At 52.2% G+C, this 16156-nt stretch overlaps 1 protein-coding gene across 2 annotated transcripts in view; it reads left to right on the top strand.

Moving 5' to 3' along the window:
* p2ry6 (pyrimidinergic receptor P2Y6) overlaps positions 1–16156 on the top strand; it is a 65189-nt gene extending 49033 nt beyond the window's left edge. For both annotated transcript variants that reach the window (XM_078401976.1, XM_078401977.1), the window contains one exon: positions 9758–16156. In XM_078401976.1, coding sequence (XP_078258102.1) covers positions 9899–10912 — 1014 coding nt within the window. In that variant the 5' untranslated portion in view covers positions 9758–9898 and the 3' untranslated portion in view covers positions 10913–16156. The remainder of the gene's footprint in view (positions 1–9757) is intronic.

Below are 16156 nucleotides of genomic sequence, written 5' to 3' on the forward strand. Positions count from 1 at the left end.
GAGGCCCGGGCGCCGCCTAACGGAGGTTGTGTAGCAACCCGCCTCCCGGCCCGGGCGACCGCCATTGGTGGAGTGGGAGCACGCGGCCGCTGGCTGGGTGAGGTCACGTGGGGCATGGGGTGGTGACGTCACCTTTTGTCCCTTATTTGGGAGTGAGATAGTTGGCAACCCCTAACTGTAGGGGAGTCAAAAACATGCGGCACGGTGGCGCAGCGGTAGAGTTGCTGCCTTACAGCGAATGCAGCGCTGGAGACTCAGGTTCGATCCTGACTGTACGGTGCTGTCTGTGTGGAGTTTGTACGTTCTCCCCGTGACCTGCGAGGGTTTTCTCCGGGCGCTCCGGTTTCCTCCCACACTCCAAAGACGTGCAGGTTTGTAGGTTAATTGGCTGGGCAAATGTGTTAAAAAAATTGTGCCTAGTGGGTGTAGGAGAGTGTTAGTGTGCGTGGATCGCTGGTCGGCGCGGACCCAGTGGGCCGAAGGGCCTGTTTCCGCGCTGTATCTCTAAATCTAAATCAAAATCTAAAGACAGCATAGGTTTAAGGTGAGAGGGGAAAGATTGATTGGGAACATTAGGGGCGACGTTTTCACTCGGAGGGTGGTGCGTATATGGAAGGACTTGCACGGTGGAGCAGCGGTAGAGTTGCTGCCTCACAGCGCCGGAGACCCGGGTCCAAACCTGACTACGGGTGCTGTCTGTACGGAGTTTGTACGTTCTCCCCGTGACCGCGTGAGTTTCCCCCTCCCCACACTCCAAAGGCGTGCAGGTTTTTAGGTTAATTGACTTCAGTAAATTGTCCCCAGTGTGTAGGATTGTCAATAGTGTATGGGATGATCATTGGTCGACACAGACTTGGTATCCGTAGGTCCTGTTTCCATGCTGCATCACTAAACTAAACTAAACTAAAGTCAATTTCATTTTTCATTTCATATATACAGCGCGGAAACAGGCCTTTTCGGCCCACCAAGTCCGCGGCGCCCAGTGATCCCCGCACACTAACACTATTAACACTATCCTACACACACTAGGGACAATTTTTACATTTACCCAGTCAATTAACCTACATACCTGTACGTCTTTGGAGTGTGGGAGGAAACCGAAGATCTCGGAGAAAACCCACGCAGGTCACGGGGAGAACGTACAAACTCCGTACAGTACAGCACCCGTAGTCAGGATCGAACCTGAGTCTCCGGCGCTGCATTCGCTGTAAAGCAGCAACTCTGCCGCTGCGCTACCGTGCCGCCCTAAAGTAAAGTAAATTAAATTAAATTAATCTATAAACTAAACTAAACTGTACTCAGAGTCTGAAGAAGGGTCTCGACCCGAAACATCACCTATTCCTTTTTTTCCAGAGATGCTGTCTGACCTGCTGAGTTAGAGTCATAGAGTGATACAGTGTGTAAACAGGCCCCACGGCCCAACCCGCCCACACCGGCCAACAATGTCCCAGCTACCCTAGTCCCACCTGCTTGCGCTTGGTCCATATCCCTCCACACCTGTCCTATCCATGTACCCGTCCAACTGTTTCTTAAACGATGGGATAGTCCCAGCCTCAACTACCTCCTCTGGCAGCTCGTTCCATACACCCACCACCCTCTGAGTGAAAATGTTACCCCTCGGATTCATATTAAATCTTTTCCCCTTCACCTTGAACCTATGTCCTCTGGTCCTCGATTCCCCTACTCTGAGTAAAAGACTCTGTGCATCTACCCGATCTATTCCTCTCATGATTTTGTACACCTCTATAAGATCTCCCCTCATCCTCCTGCGCTCCAAGGAATAGAGACCCAGCCTGCTCAACCTCTCCCTGTAGCTCACACCCTCTAGTCCTGGCAACATCCTCGTAAATCTTTTCTATGTTCTGTCTTCTACTTTAACCCCACCACCCTTGGACAGAGTGGATGTGGAGAGGATGTTTCCACTAGTGGGAGAGTCTAGGACCAGAGGCCATAGTCTCAGAATTAAAGGACTTTCTTTTAGGAAGGAGATGAGGAGGAATTTCTTTAGTCAGAGGGTGGTGAATCTGTGGAATTCTTTGCCACAGACGGCTGTGGAGGCCAAGTCAATGGGTATTTTTAAGGCTGAGATACAGTAGATAGATTGTTGATTAGTACGGGTGTCAGGGGTTATGGGGAGAAGGCGGGAGAATGGGGTAAGTTCAGTTCAGTTGAGTTTATTGTCACGTGTACCGAGGTACAGTGAAAAGCTTTTTGTTGCGCGCTAACCGGTCAGCGTAAAGACAATACACGATTACAATCGAGCCGTCCACAGCGTACAGATACATGATTAGGGGGATAACGTTTAGTGCAAGGTAAAGCCGGCAAAGTCCGATCAAGGATAGTCCGTAGGATATCAAAGAGGTAGATGGTAGTTAAAGAGATAGCTCAGCCATGATTGAATGGCGAAGTAGACTTGATGGGCCGAATGGCCTACTCCTGCACGTGTGACCACCCTGGCCACAAACAGTGGCGACAATGGAAGTGTGAATGTCAAGGGCTTAATGACCCTTGGAGATTGTTCTCCCCACTAACTGGTGTGATTAGGAATCGCGGTGTCAGTGACTAGTGGGGTGCCGCAAGACTCGGTGCTGGGACCCCAGTTATTTACAATATATATTAACGAAGGAATTAAATGTAACATCTCCATGTTTGCGGATGACACAAAGCTGGGTGGCAGTGTGAACTGTGAGGAAGATGCTATGAGGTTGCAGGGTGACTTGGACAGGCTGGGTGAGCAGGCAGATGCATGGCAGATGCAGTTTAATGTGGATAAGTGTGAGGTTATCCACTTTGGTGGCAAGAACAGGAAGGCAGAGTATTATCTGAATGGTGTCAGTTTAGGAAAAGGGGACGTACAACGAGATCTGGGTGTCCTAGTGCATCAGTCACTGAAAGGAAGCATGCAGGTACAGCAGGCAGTGAAGAAAGCCAATGGCATGTTGGCCTTCACTGTGAGAGGATTTGAGTGTAGGAGCAAAGAGGTTCTACTGCAGTTGTACAGGGAGACCGCACCTGGAGTATTGTGTGCAATTCTGGTCTCCTAATTTGTGGAAGGATATTCTTGCTATTGAGGGAGTGCAGCCGAGGTTCACCAGGTTAATTTCCGGGATGGCGGGACTGACGTATGATGAAAGAATGGATCGACTGGGCTTGTATTCACTGGAATTTAGAAGGAGGAGAGAGGATCTTTTAGAACCCCCTAAAAATCGTAATAGATTGGACAGGCCAGATGCAGGAAAAATGTTCCCGATGTTAGGGGAGTCCAGAACCAGGGGTCACGGTTTAAGAATAAGGGGTAGGCCATTTAGGACTGAGATGAGGAAAAACCTTTTCAGAAGAGCTGCCTTAAATGTAGTTGTGTCTGGTTGAGTAACTATAGTAGGCTGAAGACAATTCCATGCTTTAATTGTGCGAGGGAAGAATTAATTGCTACACACATCTGTCTTAATAGACAATAGACAATAGGTGCAGGAGGAGGCCATTCGGCCCTTCGAGCCAGCACCGCCATTCAATGTGATCATGGCTGATCATTCTCAATCAGTACCCCGTTCCTGCCTTCTCCCCATACCCCCTGACTCCGCTATCCTTAAGAGCTCTATCTAGCTCTCTCTTGAATGCATCCAGAGAATTGGCCTCCACTGCCTTCTGAGGCAGAGAATTCCACAGATTCACAACTCTCTGACTGAAAATGTTTTTCCTCATCTCCGTTCTAAATGACCTACCCCTTATTCTTAAACTGTGCTCCCTGGTTCTGGACTTCCCCAACATTGGGAACATGTTTTCTGCCTCTAACGTGTCCAACTCCTTAATAATCTTATACGTTTCGATAAGATCTCCTCTCATCCTTCTAAATTCCAGTGTATACAAGCCTTGTCGATCCAGTCTTTCAACATATGACAGTCCCGCCATTCCGGGAATTAACCTAGTAAACCTACACTGCACGCCCTCAATAGCAAGAATATCCTTCCTCAAATTTGGAGACCAAAACTGCACACAGTACTCCAGGTGCGGTCTCACTATGGCCCGGTACAACTGCAGAAGGACTTCTTTGCTCCTACACTCAACTCCTCTTGTTATGAAGGCCAACATTCCATTGGCTTTCTTCACTGCCTGCTGTACCTGCATGCTTCTGGTAGCAGGTAGCTGGTATCTCAAATTGAAGCCAGTGGTGTTGGCTCGAAGGGCCGAATGGCCTACTCCTGCACCTATTTTCCATGTTTCTATGTTTCTATGTCTCCACCGTGACCGTGCCTCCCAAACGGGCCGCATGGATTGCACACGGTTTCCGTGAAGGATGGTTAGGGCGTGCAGGAATTGACATGGAAAAACAGGGTCTACCGAGCCAGAGTGTGAGTTATTAAACAAACTGGATCGGCGACGGTTATGAATGGGCTGTGACCGGCAGGCAGCATGAGAACTATGTGCGTTGTCTAAACAGTGCGCAGGCTGCAACGAAGAGCTTCCACTGCCAACTCTCTCCTCTCCACGACTCTCTAGGGCTTTCGTCCGTCTGAACGTCAATTCCCACAAACATGTTGCCGATCCCAATTTTTTTTTAGTTTTATAGATACAATAGACAATAGGTGCAGGAGGAGACCATTCGGCCCTTCGAGCCAGCACAGCCATTCAATAGACAATAGACAATAGACAATAGGTGCAGGAGTAGGCCATTCAGCCCTTCGAGCCAGCACCGCCATTCAATGCGATCATGGCTGATCACTCTCAATCAGTACCCCGTTCCTGCCTTCTCCCCATACCCCCTCACTCCGCTATCCTTAAGAGCTCTATCCAGCTCTCTCTTGGTTATGAATGGGCTGTGACCGGCAGGCAGCATGAGAACTATGTGCGTTGTCTAAACAGTGTGCAGGGTGCAACGAAGAGCTTCCACTGCCAACTCTCTCCTCTCCACGACTCTCTAGGGCTTTCGTCCGTCTGAACGTCAATTCCCACAAACATGTTGCCGATCCCAATTTTTTTTTAGTTTTATAGATACAATAGACAATAGGTGCAGGAGGAGACCATTCGGCCCTTCGAGCCAGCACAGCCATTCAATAGACAATAGACAACAGACAATAGGTGCAGGAGTAGGCCATTCAGCCCTTCGAGCCAGCACCGCCATTCAATGCGATCATGGCTGATCACTCTCAATCAGTACCCCGTTCCTGCCTTCTCCCCATACCCCCTCACTCCGCTATCCTTAAGAGCTCTATCCAGCTCTCTCTTGAAAGCATCCAACGAACTGGCCTCCACTGCCTTCTGAGGCAGAGAATTCCACACCTTCACCACTCTCTGACTGAAAAAGTTCTTCCTCATCTCCGTTCTAAATGGCCTACCCCTTATTCTTAAACTGTGGCCCCTTGTTCTGGACTCCCCCAACATTGGGAACATGTTTCCTGCCTCTAACGTGTCCAACCCCTTAATAATCTTATACGTTTCGATAAGATCTCCTCTTATAAGATAAGATACAGCGTGGAAACGGGCCCTTTTGGCCCACCGGGTCCGCGCCGACCAGCGATCCCCGCACATTAACCTATCCCCGCACATTAACACTGTCCTATCCTACACCCACTAGGGACAATTTTTTAAAACATTTACACCCAGCCAATTAACCTACAAACCTGTACGTCCTTTGAGTGTGGGAGGAAACCGAAGATCTCGGAGAAAACCCACGCAGGTCACGGGGAGAACGTACAAACTCCGCACAGACAGCACCCGTAGTCGGGATGAAACCCGGGTCTCCGGCGCTGCATTCGCTGTAAGGCGGCAACTCTACCGCTGCGCCACCGTGCCAAATTAAAATGATTTATCAATGATTATTCCCGTGAGAGTCACAGAGTCCTAAGGGAAGCATGGAAACAAGCCCTTCGGCCCATCTTGTCTGTACTGAACAAGTTGGCGTATAGAGTGGTGAGTTGCTGCCTCACAGCACCAGAGACCCGGGTTCGATCCCGACTACGGGCGCTGTCTGTACGGAGTTTGTACGTTCTCCCCGTGACCTGCGTGGGTTTTCTCCGAGATCTTCGGTTTCCTCCCACACTCCAAAGACGTGCAGGTTTGTAGGTTAATTGTCTTTGGTAAAGTTGTAAATTGTCCCTAGTGTGTGTAGGACAGTGCTAGTGTGCGGGGATCGCTGGTCGGCGCGGACACGGTGGGCCGAAGGGCCTGTTTCTCCGCTGTGTTTATAATGTGTAAGGTTTAAAGTGAGCGGCCTAGATAGAGTGGATGTGGAGAGGATGTTTCCACTAGTGGGAGAGTCGAGGACCAGAGGGCACAGCCTCAGAATTAAAGGGCGTTCTTTTAGGAAGGAGATGAGGAGGAATTTCGTCAGTGAGAGGGTGGTGAATCTGTGGAACTCTTTGCCACAGACGGCTGTGGAGGCCAAGTCAATGGGTATTTTTAAGGCAGAGATAGATAGATTCTTGATTAGTGCGGGTGTCGTGGAGAAGGCAGGAGAATGGGGTTAGGAGGGAGAGATAGATCAGCCATGATTGAATGGCGGAGTAGACTCGACGGGCCGAATGGCCTACATATGCTTCTATGACATGAACTTATAAACACTTTCCATCCATATCTCAGCTCTAATGTCTTTTGGAAGTCGTAACTGTATCATTGTACTAATGGGCTTATTGGTAATGTCTCTCATTCTTTGTTGTAAGGAAAGCATAGACATTGTACATAGTCTGGGCCACTCCCATTAGGGTTGCCAACTGTCCCGTATTAGCCGGGACATCCCCTATTTTGGGCTAATTTGGTTTGTCCCGTACGGGACTGCCCTTGTCCCATATTAGGCCCGGGGGCCGCTGTAGGCCCGGACACTGTAGGCCCGGGGGCCGCTGTAAGCCTGGACAATGTAGGCCTGGACACTGTAGGCTTGGGGCCGCTGTAGGCCCGGACACTGTAGGTCCGTGGGCCGCTGTAGGCCCGGACAGTGTAGGCCTGGACAGTGTAGGCCCGGACACTGTAGGCCCGCGGGCCGCTCTAGGCGCGGAGACTCAGACACCACCTTACGGAGGTTGCGTAGCAACCCGCCTCCCGGCCCTTGGTGGACGCCATTGGTGGAGCGGGAGCACGTGGCCGCTGGCTGGGTGAGGTCACGTGGGGCGCGGGGCGGTGACGTCACCTTTTGTCCCTTATTTGGGAGTGAGGAAGTTGGCAACCCCTAACTCCCATGTACCTGTTGTGATCTGTTCTGCTGGGCAGGGGGTTTATGATTGAGGCTGAAGGGGAGAGAGTTATTGAAGAGCAGGTCCAAGGTTCAGCATGGTCAAACCACCAAGAACAGCTCCTCCCCCTTCTCTTATCAGGCTTCCGAACGGTCCTTCTATAAGCTAGGGTACCGTCCGATTCACCTCTACCTAGGGTCGCAAACTGTCCCGTATTAGCCGGGACATCCCGTATTTTGGGCTAAATTGGTTTGTCCCGTATGGAACCGCCCTTGTCCCCTATTAGGCTCAGGGGGCGCTGTAGGCCCGGACAGTGTAGGCCCGGACAGTGTAGGCCCGGACAGTGTAGGCCCGGACAGTGTAGGCCCGGACAGTGTAGGCCCGGACAGTGTAGGACCGGACAGTGTAGGCCCGGACAGTGTAGGCCCGGACAGTGTAGGCCCGGACAGTGTAGGCCCGGACAGTGTAGGCCCGGACAGTGTAGGCCCGGACAGTGTAGGCTCGGACAGTGTAGGCCCGGACAGTGTAGGCCCGGACAGTGTAGGCCCGGACAGTGTAGGCCCGGACAGTGTAGGCCCGGACAGTGTAGGCCCGGACAGTGTAGGCCCGGACAGTGTAGGCCCGGACAGTGTAGGCCCGGACAGTGTAGGCCCGGACAGTGTAGGCCCGGACAGTGTAGGCCCGGACAGTGTAGGCCCGGACAGTTTAGGCCTGGACACTGTAGCTACCGACATTTTAGGTCCCGACACTCTAGATTTCCAACATTTTAGGTCCTAACAGTCTAGGTCCGGAGGCCCGGGCGCCGCCTAACGGAGGTTGCATAGCAACCCGCCTCCCGGCCTGGGCGGCCGCCATTGGTGGAGCAGGAGCACATGGCCGCTGGCTGGGTGAGGTCACGTGGGGCGCGGGGCGGTGATGTCACCTTGTCCTGTATTTGGGAGTGAGATAGTTGGCAACACTACCTCTACCCCATTGCCGACATTGTCTCTGGATCTAATGATCTAATGCTCCACACCATTCCTTCTTCTCCCCGCTCCCGTCGGGCAGGAGTACAGAAGCTTGAAAGCGTGCACCATCAGACTCAGGAACGGCTTCTTCCCCTCTGTTATTAGGCTTCAGAACAGTCCTTCAATAAGCTCGGGTACTGTCCGATTTATCTATTGCTGGAGTAACTCAGCGGGTCAGGCAGCATCTGTGGAGAACATGGATAGGTGACGTTTCACAGAGTGCTGGAGTAACTCAGCGGGTCAGGCAGCATCTGTGGAGAACATGGATAGGTGACGTTTCACAGAGTGCTGGAGTAACTCAGCGGGTCAGGCAGCATCTGTGGAGAACATGGATAGGTGACGTTTCACAGAGTGCTGGAGTAACTCAGCGGGTCAGGCAGCATCTCTGGAGAAAACCGATAAGTGATGTTTTGGGTCGGGGCCCTTCTTAAGAAAAAAAAATCAATTTCCAGATAGAATATTTAAGTCAAGGTTTATTATTGTCCTGCTGAGAGGTTTAGTGAAAAGCTTCTATGAAAAGCAACTGCAAGTAAGCATGCAGGTACAGCAGGCAGTGAAGAAAGCTAATGGCATGTTGGCCTTCATAACGAGAGGATTTAATTACAGGAGCAAGGAAGTCCTTCTGCAATTGTACGGGGCCCGGGTGAGACCACATCTGGAGTATTGTGTGCAGTTTTTAATTCCTAATTCGAGGGAGGACGTCCTTGCTATTGAGGTAGTGCAGCATAGGTTCACCAGGTTAATCCCCGGGATGGCGGGACTGTCATATGAGGAAAGATTGGAAAGACTGGGCTTGTATTCACTGGAGTTTAGAAGGATGAGAGGGGATCTTATAGAGACGTATAAAATTATAAAAGGACTGGACAAGCTAGATGCAGGAAAAATGTTCCCAATGTTGGGCAAGTCCAGAACCAGGGGCCACACAGTCTAAGAATAAAGGGGAGGCCATTTAAAACTGAGGTGAGAAACAAAAATTTCACCCAGAGAGTTGTGAATTTGTGGAATTCCCTGCCACAGAGGGCAGTGGAGGCCAATTCACTGGATGAATTTAAGAGAGAGTTAGATAGAGCTCTAGGGACTAGCGGAATCAAGGGAATGAGGAAAGATTGAAAAGACTAGGCTTGTATTCACTGGAGTTTAGAAGGACGAGAGGGTATCTTATAGAGACGTATAAAGGAGGATCTTATAGAGACGTATATCTGTGGAATTCTCTGCCTCAGAAGGCAGTGGAGGCCAATTCTCTGAATGCATTCAAGAAAGAGCTAGATAGAGCTCTTAAGGATAGCGGAGTCAGGGGGTATGGGGAGAAGGCAGGAACGGGGTACTGATTGTGAATGATCAGCCATGATCACATTGAATGGTGGTGCTGGCTCGAAGGGCCAAAAGGCCTCCTCCTGCACCTATTGTCTATTGTCTATTGTCTATATGGGGAGAAGGCAGGCACGGGGTACTGATTGTGGATGATCAGCTGCGATCACAGTGAATGGCGGTGCTGGCTCGAAGGGCTGAATGGCCTCCTCCTGCACCTGTTCTCCATGTTTCTATGTATCCGTACTAAGGTTTGTGATGGCGTTTATGTTTTGCCAGGGCCGAGGGTGAGGGGTGAGACCGACGACGTGATTGGACGGCGTGCGATGGGACGTGGGGGACGCGGGACGACGCGCTGAGCTGGCGGGAGGGAGGTCCGGTGGAGATGTGAACGTGCGCGGGCAGGCGCGCGTGTGGAGGATGGAGAACTTCTCGTCGGCCTCCCCCCCCGTGCCGGGGAACGGCAGCGGCGGTGGCGGCGGCTGCACCTACCAGGAGAAGTTCAAGAACATCCTGCTGCCCGTCACGTACACAGTGGTGCTGGTGATGGGCGCCTCCTTGAACCTGGCGGTGATGGTCCACATGTGGTGGTCGGCCAGGCCGCTGACCAAGAGCGCCATCTACATGCTGAACCTGGCCACTGCCGACGCCCTTTACGTCTGCTCCCTGCCCCTGCTGATCTACAACTACATCCACATGGACTACTGGCCCTTCGGCCGGCTGGCGTGCAAGGCCGTGCGCTTCCTGTTCTACGCCAACCTTCACGGCAGCGTCCTCTTCCTCACGTGCATCAGCCTCCAGCGCTACGCGGGCATCTGCCACCCGCTCAGCCCCTGGCACAGGAGGCGGGGACCGCGCTTCGCCTGGACGGTCTGCGGCTTGGTCTGGGCCTTCGTGCTGGTGGTGTGCGCGCCCACCTGGGTCTTCGCCACCACGGGCGTGCAGAGGAACCGCACCGTCTGTTACGACCTGAGCAACCCAGAGTCCTCTGGCCGCTACTTCCCGTACGGCATGGTGCTGACGGTGGCGGGCTTCGTCGTGCCCTTCCTCGGCCTGCTGGCCTGCGACTGCGCCATGATGGCGGCCCTGGGACGGACCGACTGGCGCCTGGGCCCGGCCAACTGGCGGCGGAGGGTCAGGGCCATCAAGATGGTGGCCGTGGTGGCCGTCGTCTTCGTGGTCAGCTTCGTGCCCTTCCACATTACCAAGACCATGTACCTGGCAGTCCGAGCCCGCCCATCCATCCCCTGCCACACCCTCCAGACCTTCGCCCAGGCCTACAAGTCCACCAGGCCGCTGGCTAGCATGAACAGCGTGCTGGACCCCATCCTCTTCTACCTCACCCGCAAGGACGTCAGGCTGGGCGCCAGGGCCCTGGCCCAGATGGTCAACTCCAATCAGAAGGCGAAGGTTGTCCGGCGGGGCACACCGTGACGGCTGGTGCTTGGACAGTGCGCGGTGGACTCTCCGTGGTCCCACTGGATAGGGGTGCCAACGAACCGTGCGGCCAAACCCTGCACCAGCTCCATCCTCAAGTCCCCAGGCTCCATCTCCAACTGTGGTGGGCCCCATCGTGGACGTTGACAGCGTGGACCACAGGAAGGAGGTAGAAGACAATAGGCAATAGGTACAGGAGCAGGCCATTCGGCCCTTCGAGCCAGCACCGCCATTCACCGTGATCATGGCTGATCAAGTCGGAGATGCGTTTTTTTTCTCCGTGTCGTATCTCCGTCCCCACTGCGGCCGAATAACGAGGAGTTGGCGGCCATTCCTGGAGACCGGACCCGCGCTTCACGCCGCGGGCACGGCGCGGACTGTAACATCGCGAAGCTGCGATCCTGTGCCGGGGATCGACTGCGGAGAGCTCCAACCGCGGGGCCTGTGGACGTTAACACCGTGAAGCCCGCGGTCTCTGGTGAGAAGAGGCCGATTCGGGAGCTCCGTGCCGCGGAGAGAGTTTCAACCGCCCCGACGCGGGGAGTTTCGATCCCCCGACGCGAGGGCCTCGGACAGTCGGCAGCGGCGACTGTGGACGGTTCAACAGCCCCGACCGCGGGTGAACAAAGAGGAAGATGGTTGAACTTTATTACCTTCCATCACAGTGAGGAATGTGGAATCCGCTGTGGTGGATGTTTGTGTTACATTTCACTTTATGTGGCTGTGTGTCTAGTTGCTTTTCACTTAGTGTGGCTGTATGGTAACTCAAATTTCACTGGGCCTTAATTGGTACACGTGACAATAAATTGATATAGACAATAGATAATAGACAATAAGTGCAGGAGTAGACCATTCGGCCCTTCGAGCCAGCACCACCATTCAATGTGATCATGGCTGATCATCAACAATCAATACCCCGTTCCTGCCTTCTCCCCATACCCCCTGACTCCGCTATCCTTAAGAGTTCTATCTAACTCTCTCTCTGAAAGCATCCAGAGAATTGGCCTCCACTGCCTTCTGAGGCAGAGAATTCCACAGATTTACAACTCTCTGGGTGAAAAGGTTTTTCCTCATCTCCGTTCGAAATGGCCTACCCCTTATTCTTAAACTGTGGCCCCTGGTTCTGGACTTCTCCAACATTGGGAACATGTTTTCTGCCTCTAGCGTGTCCAATCCCTTAATAATCTTATACGTTTCAATAAGATCTCCTCTCATCCTTCTAAATTCCAGTGTATACAAGCCTAGTCGCTCCAGTCTTTCAACATACGACAGTCCCGCCATCCCGGGAATTAACCTGGTGAACCTACGCTGCACGCCCTCAATAGCAAGAATGTCCTTCCTCAAAATTCTAAATTGTCCTCACACTCCAAAAGACGTGCAGGTTTGTAGGTTAATTGGCTTGGTGTAAATGTAAAAATCGTCCCTAGTGGGTGTAGGATGGTGTTAGTGTGCGGGGATCGCTGGGCGGCGCGGACCCGGTGGGCCGAAAGGGCCTGTTTCCGCGCTGTATCTCTAAACCAAACTTAAACTAAACTCCGTCCTCAGTGTTCCCAGAGTCCATCGACCACTGTGACAGGGTGGACCACAGGAAGGAGGGAGAAAAACTTAGTGACATGGTGTCAGGACAACCAGCTCTCCCTCAATGTCAACTGGGCGATGGACTTCAGGAAGAGTGGTGGAGTACAAGCTCCCCAATCAGCATCCATGGTGCCAAAGTGGAGATGGTTGAGAGCTTCAAGCTCCTTGGTGTTAATATGAGCCACGATCTGTCGTGGAGCGACCCCGCTGATGCGACACGTGTCGGAGATTACGGGGAGAGGGCATGAGGGTGGGGTTCGAGGGGACAGACAGATCATCGCTTTGATTGAATGGTTGGATGGGCTGAATGGCCTAATTCTACTCCAATTCCTCATGACCTTATGACATCCAAGAAGGGGAAAGGAATCCGAGGGGTAGCTTTTCCCACACAGAGGGTGGTGGGTGTATGGAACGAGCTGCCACAGGAGGTAGTTGAGGCTGGGACTATCCCGTCGTTTAAGAAACAGTTGGACAGGTACATGGATTGGACAGGTTTGGAGGGATATGGACCAAGCGCAGTCAGGTGGGAGTAGTGTAGCTGGGACATTGTTGGCCGGTGTGGGCGAGTTGGGCCGAAGGGCCTGTTTCCGCCCTGTATCACTCTACGAATCTATCTATCTAAGACAAGCCAACGCGACCTCAGGAGACAGGGAGAATTCGGGCATGTCTCCAATGGTGTTCACAAACTTCTACAGGTGTATCACGTTGGGTTGCCTGTTCCGGGCAACAGCTCGGCCCAAGACCATGAGAAATGACAAAGAGTTGTAGCCGCGGCCATCACGCAAAGCAGCTTCCCACCACTGACTCCCCCTACACTTCACCCTGCCAGGGAAACACAGCTCTGAAGAAGGGTCTCGACCCAAAACGTCATCCAAGTCTGAAGAAGGGTCTCGACCCAAAACGTCGCCCATTCCTTCTCTCCAGAGACGCTGCCTGTCCCGCTGAGTTACTCCAGCATTTTGCGCGTCTGTCCTCAGTTTAACCCAGCACCTGCAGTTCCTTCCTACAACACAATGAAAGAGTTGTCCCACCCCGGTCATTCCTTCTTCTCCCGGCAGAAGGTACAGAAACTTGAAAACGTCCACCACCAGACTCACGAACAGCTCAGAAACATAGAAACATAGGTGCAGGAGGAGGCCATTTGGCCCTTCGAGCCAGCACCGCCATTCATTGTGATCATGGCTGATCATCCACAATCAGTCACCCATTCCTTCTCTCCTGAGATGCTGCCTGACCTGCTGAGTTACTCCAGCATTTTGTGAATAAATACCTTCGATTTGTACCAGCATCTGCAGTTATTTTCTTATACTTTCACTGTACCTCGGTACAAGTGACAATAAGAAACCTAAACTTGGACTCAAGTCAAGTCAAGTCAAGTCTATTTGTCACATACACATACACGCTGTGCAGTGAAATGAAAGTGGCAACGCCTGCGGATTGTGCAAAAAAAAGAATTACAGTTACAGCATATAAATTAAAGTCAATACAGAGAAGACAAAATTTAGTCCCTGGAGATATAATAGTTAACAGTCCTGATGGCCTGTGGGAAGAAACTCCGTCTCATCCTCTCCGTTTTCACAGCGTGACAGCGGAGGCGTTTGCCTGACCGTAGCAGCTGGAACAGTCCGTTGCTGGGGTGGTAGGGGTCCCCCATAATGTTGCTGGCTCTGGATCTGCACCTCCTGATGTATAGGTCCTGCAGGGGGGCGAGTGTAGTTCCCATGGTGTGTTCAGCCGAACGCACTACTCTCTGCAGGGCCATCCTGTCCTGGGCAGAGCTGTTCCCAAACCAGACTGTGATGTTGCCGGACAGGATGCTCTCTACAGCCCCAGAGTAGAAGCAATGAAGGATCCTCAGAGAGACTCTGAATTTCCTCAGCTGTCTGAGGTGGTAAAGGCGCTGCCTTGCCTTACCCACCAGTGCGGCAACGTGTGTTGTCCATGTCACATCCTCTTTGATGTGGACTCCCAGGTATTTAAAGCTGCTCACCCTATCCACAGTAGCCTAAACCTGAACCTGGTTGGTGGCAACGTCTACAGAGGGCGCATGGAGCAAGGGGCAAAGTCCCAGCAAGGTACAGGTTATCCATCCGCGATGTGGAGAAGCCAGCAAATTTGGGGCCCCTATATCTGAGGAAGGACGTGCAGGCTCTGGAGAGGGTCCAGAGGAGGTTTACAAGAACGATCCCAGGAATGAGTGGGTTAACGTACGATGAGCGTTTGTGGGCACTGGGCCTGTACTCGATGGAGTTTAGAAGGACGAGGGGGGACCTCATTGAAACGTACAGAATAGTGAGCGGCCTGGATAGAGTGGATGTGGAGAGGGTGTTTCCACTAGTGGGAGAGTCTAGGACCAGAGGGCACAGCCTCAGAATTAAAGGACTCTCCTTTCGGAGGGAGATGAGGAGGAATTTCTTCAGTCAGAGGGCGGTGAATCTGTGGAATTCATTGCCACAGACGGCTGTGGAGGCCACAAGTCAGTGGATATTTTAAGGCAGAGATAGATAGATTCTTGATCAGTGCGGGTGTCAGGGGTTATGGGGAGAAGGCAGGAGAATGGGGTTAGGAGGGAGAGATAGATCAGCCGTCTTCTCCTGACAATGTTTGGTGCTCTCTGCTGGTGAAGGAAGGGACTGCAGATACTAGTTTACACAGAATGTTGCAGCAACTAACGCCAGGGGTCCCCGGTGATGTTCCTGGTCGAGACTAGTGTTGCCAACTATCTCTCTCCCAAATAAGGGACAAGATGACGTCACCACCCGTGACCTCACCCAGCCAGCGGCCACGTGCTGCCGCTCCACCAATGGCGGCCACCCAGACCGGGAGGCGGGTTGTTACGCAACCTCCGTTAGGCAGCGCCCAGGCCTACGCTGTCTGGACCTACACTGTCCGGGCCTACGCTGTGTTGACCTACAGCGTCCGGGCCTACAGGGTTCGGGCCTACAGTGTCTGGGCCTACAGATTCCGGGCCTACAGATTCCGGGCCTACAGCATCTGGGCCTACAGCGTCCGGGCCTACGCTGTCCGGGCCTACGCTGTCCGGGCCTACAGCGTCCGGGCCTACAGCGTCTGGGCCTAATACGGGACAAGCGCGAACCCGTACGGGACAAACCAATTTAGCCCAATATACGGGATGTCCCGGGTAATACTAGCTCATCCCAATATATTGCCCCTTGGCAATCCTAGTCGAGACTGAGCTCAGACTGAAGGAGTTTGTTCTCACTCGGCAGGATAAACTGAACCCCCCTTTTATTTTCCAATATAATTGAATCAATTATTTACAGTAATATTTCGTACAGTAAAACATAAATAAATTTAAAAAACGCACACCATAATACAGGTCTAACAAATATACTAAATAAACTCCTATACAACGATGTCACCATCCTTATTGAGGATGCATTCTACGCCACGCGGTGCCCAACGGTCCCGGCAACCACCCAGGGCGCCCATGGACAGCACGTACTCCCTCCAGTATAGAATAGAATAGAATAGAATAGAATTCCTTTATTGTCATTGTAACAGGTACAACAAAATTAAAATAGCAATCCTGACAGTGCATAACACACGAGAAATAAAACATATAAACATAGCACAAAAAGTAAGGAAATTTGTGTTTGGTAGATTATTTCTTTGTTGTAACAATGCTTCTTGGCAATAAAT

Source organism: Rhinoraja longicauda, chromosome 7 (assembly GCF_053455715.1).
Source record: "Rhinoraja longicauda isolate Sanriku21f chromosome 7, sRhiLon1.1, whole genome shotgun sequence".
NCBI lineage: Eukaryota > Metazoa > Chordata > Chondrichthyes > Rajiformes > Arhynchobatidae > Rhinoraja > Rhinoraja longicauda.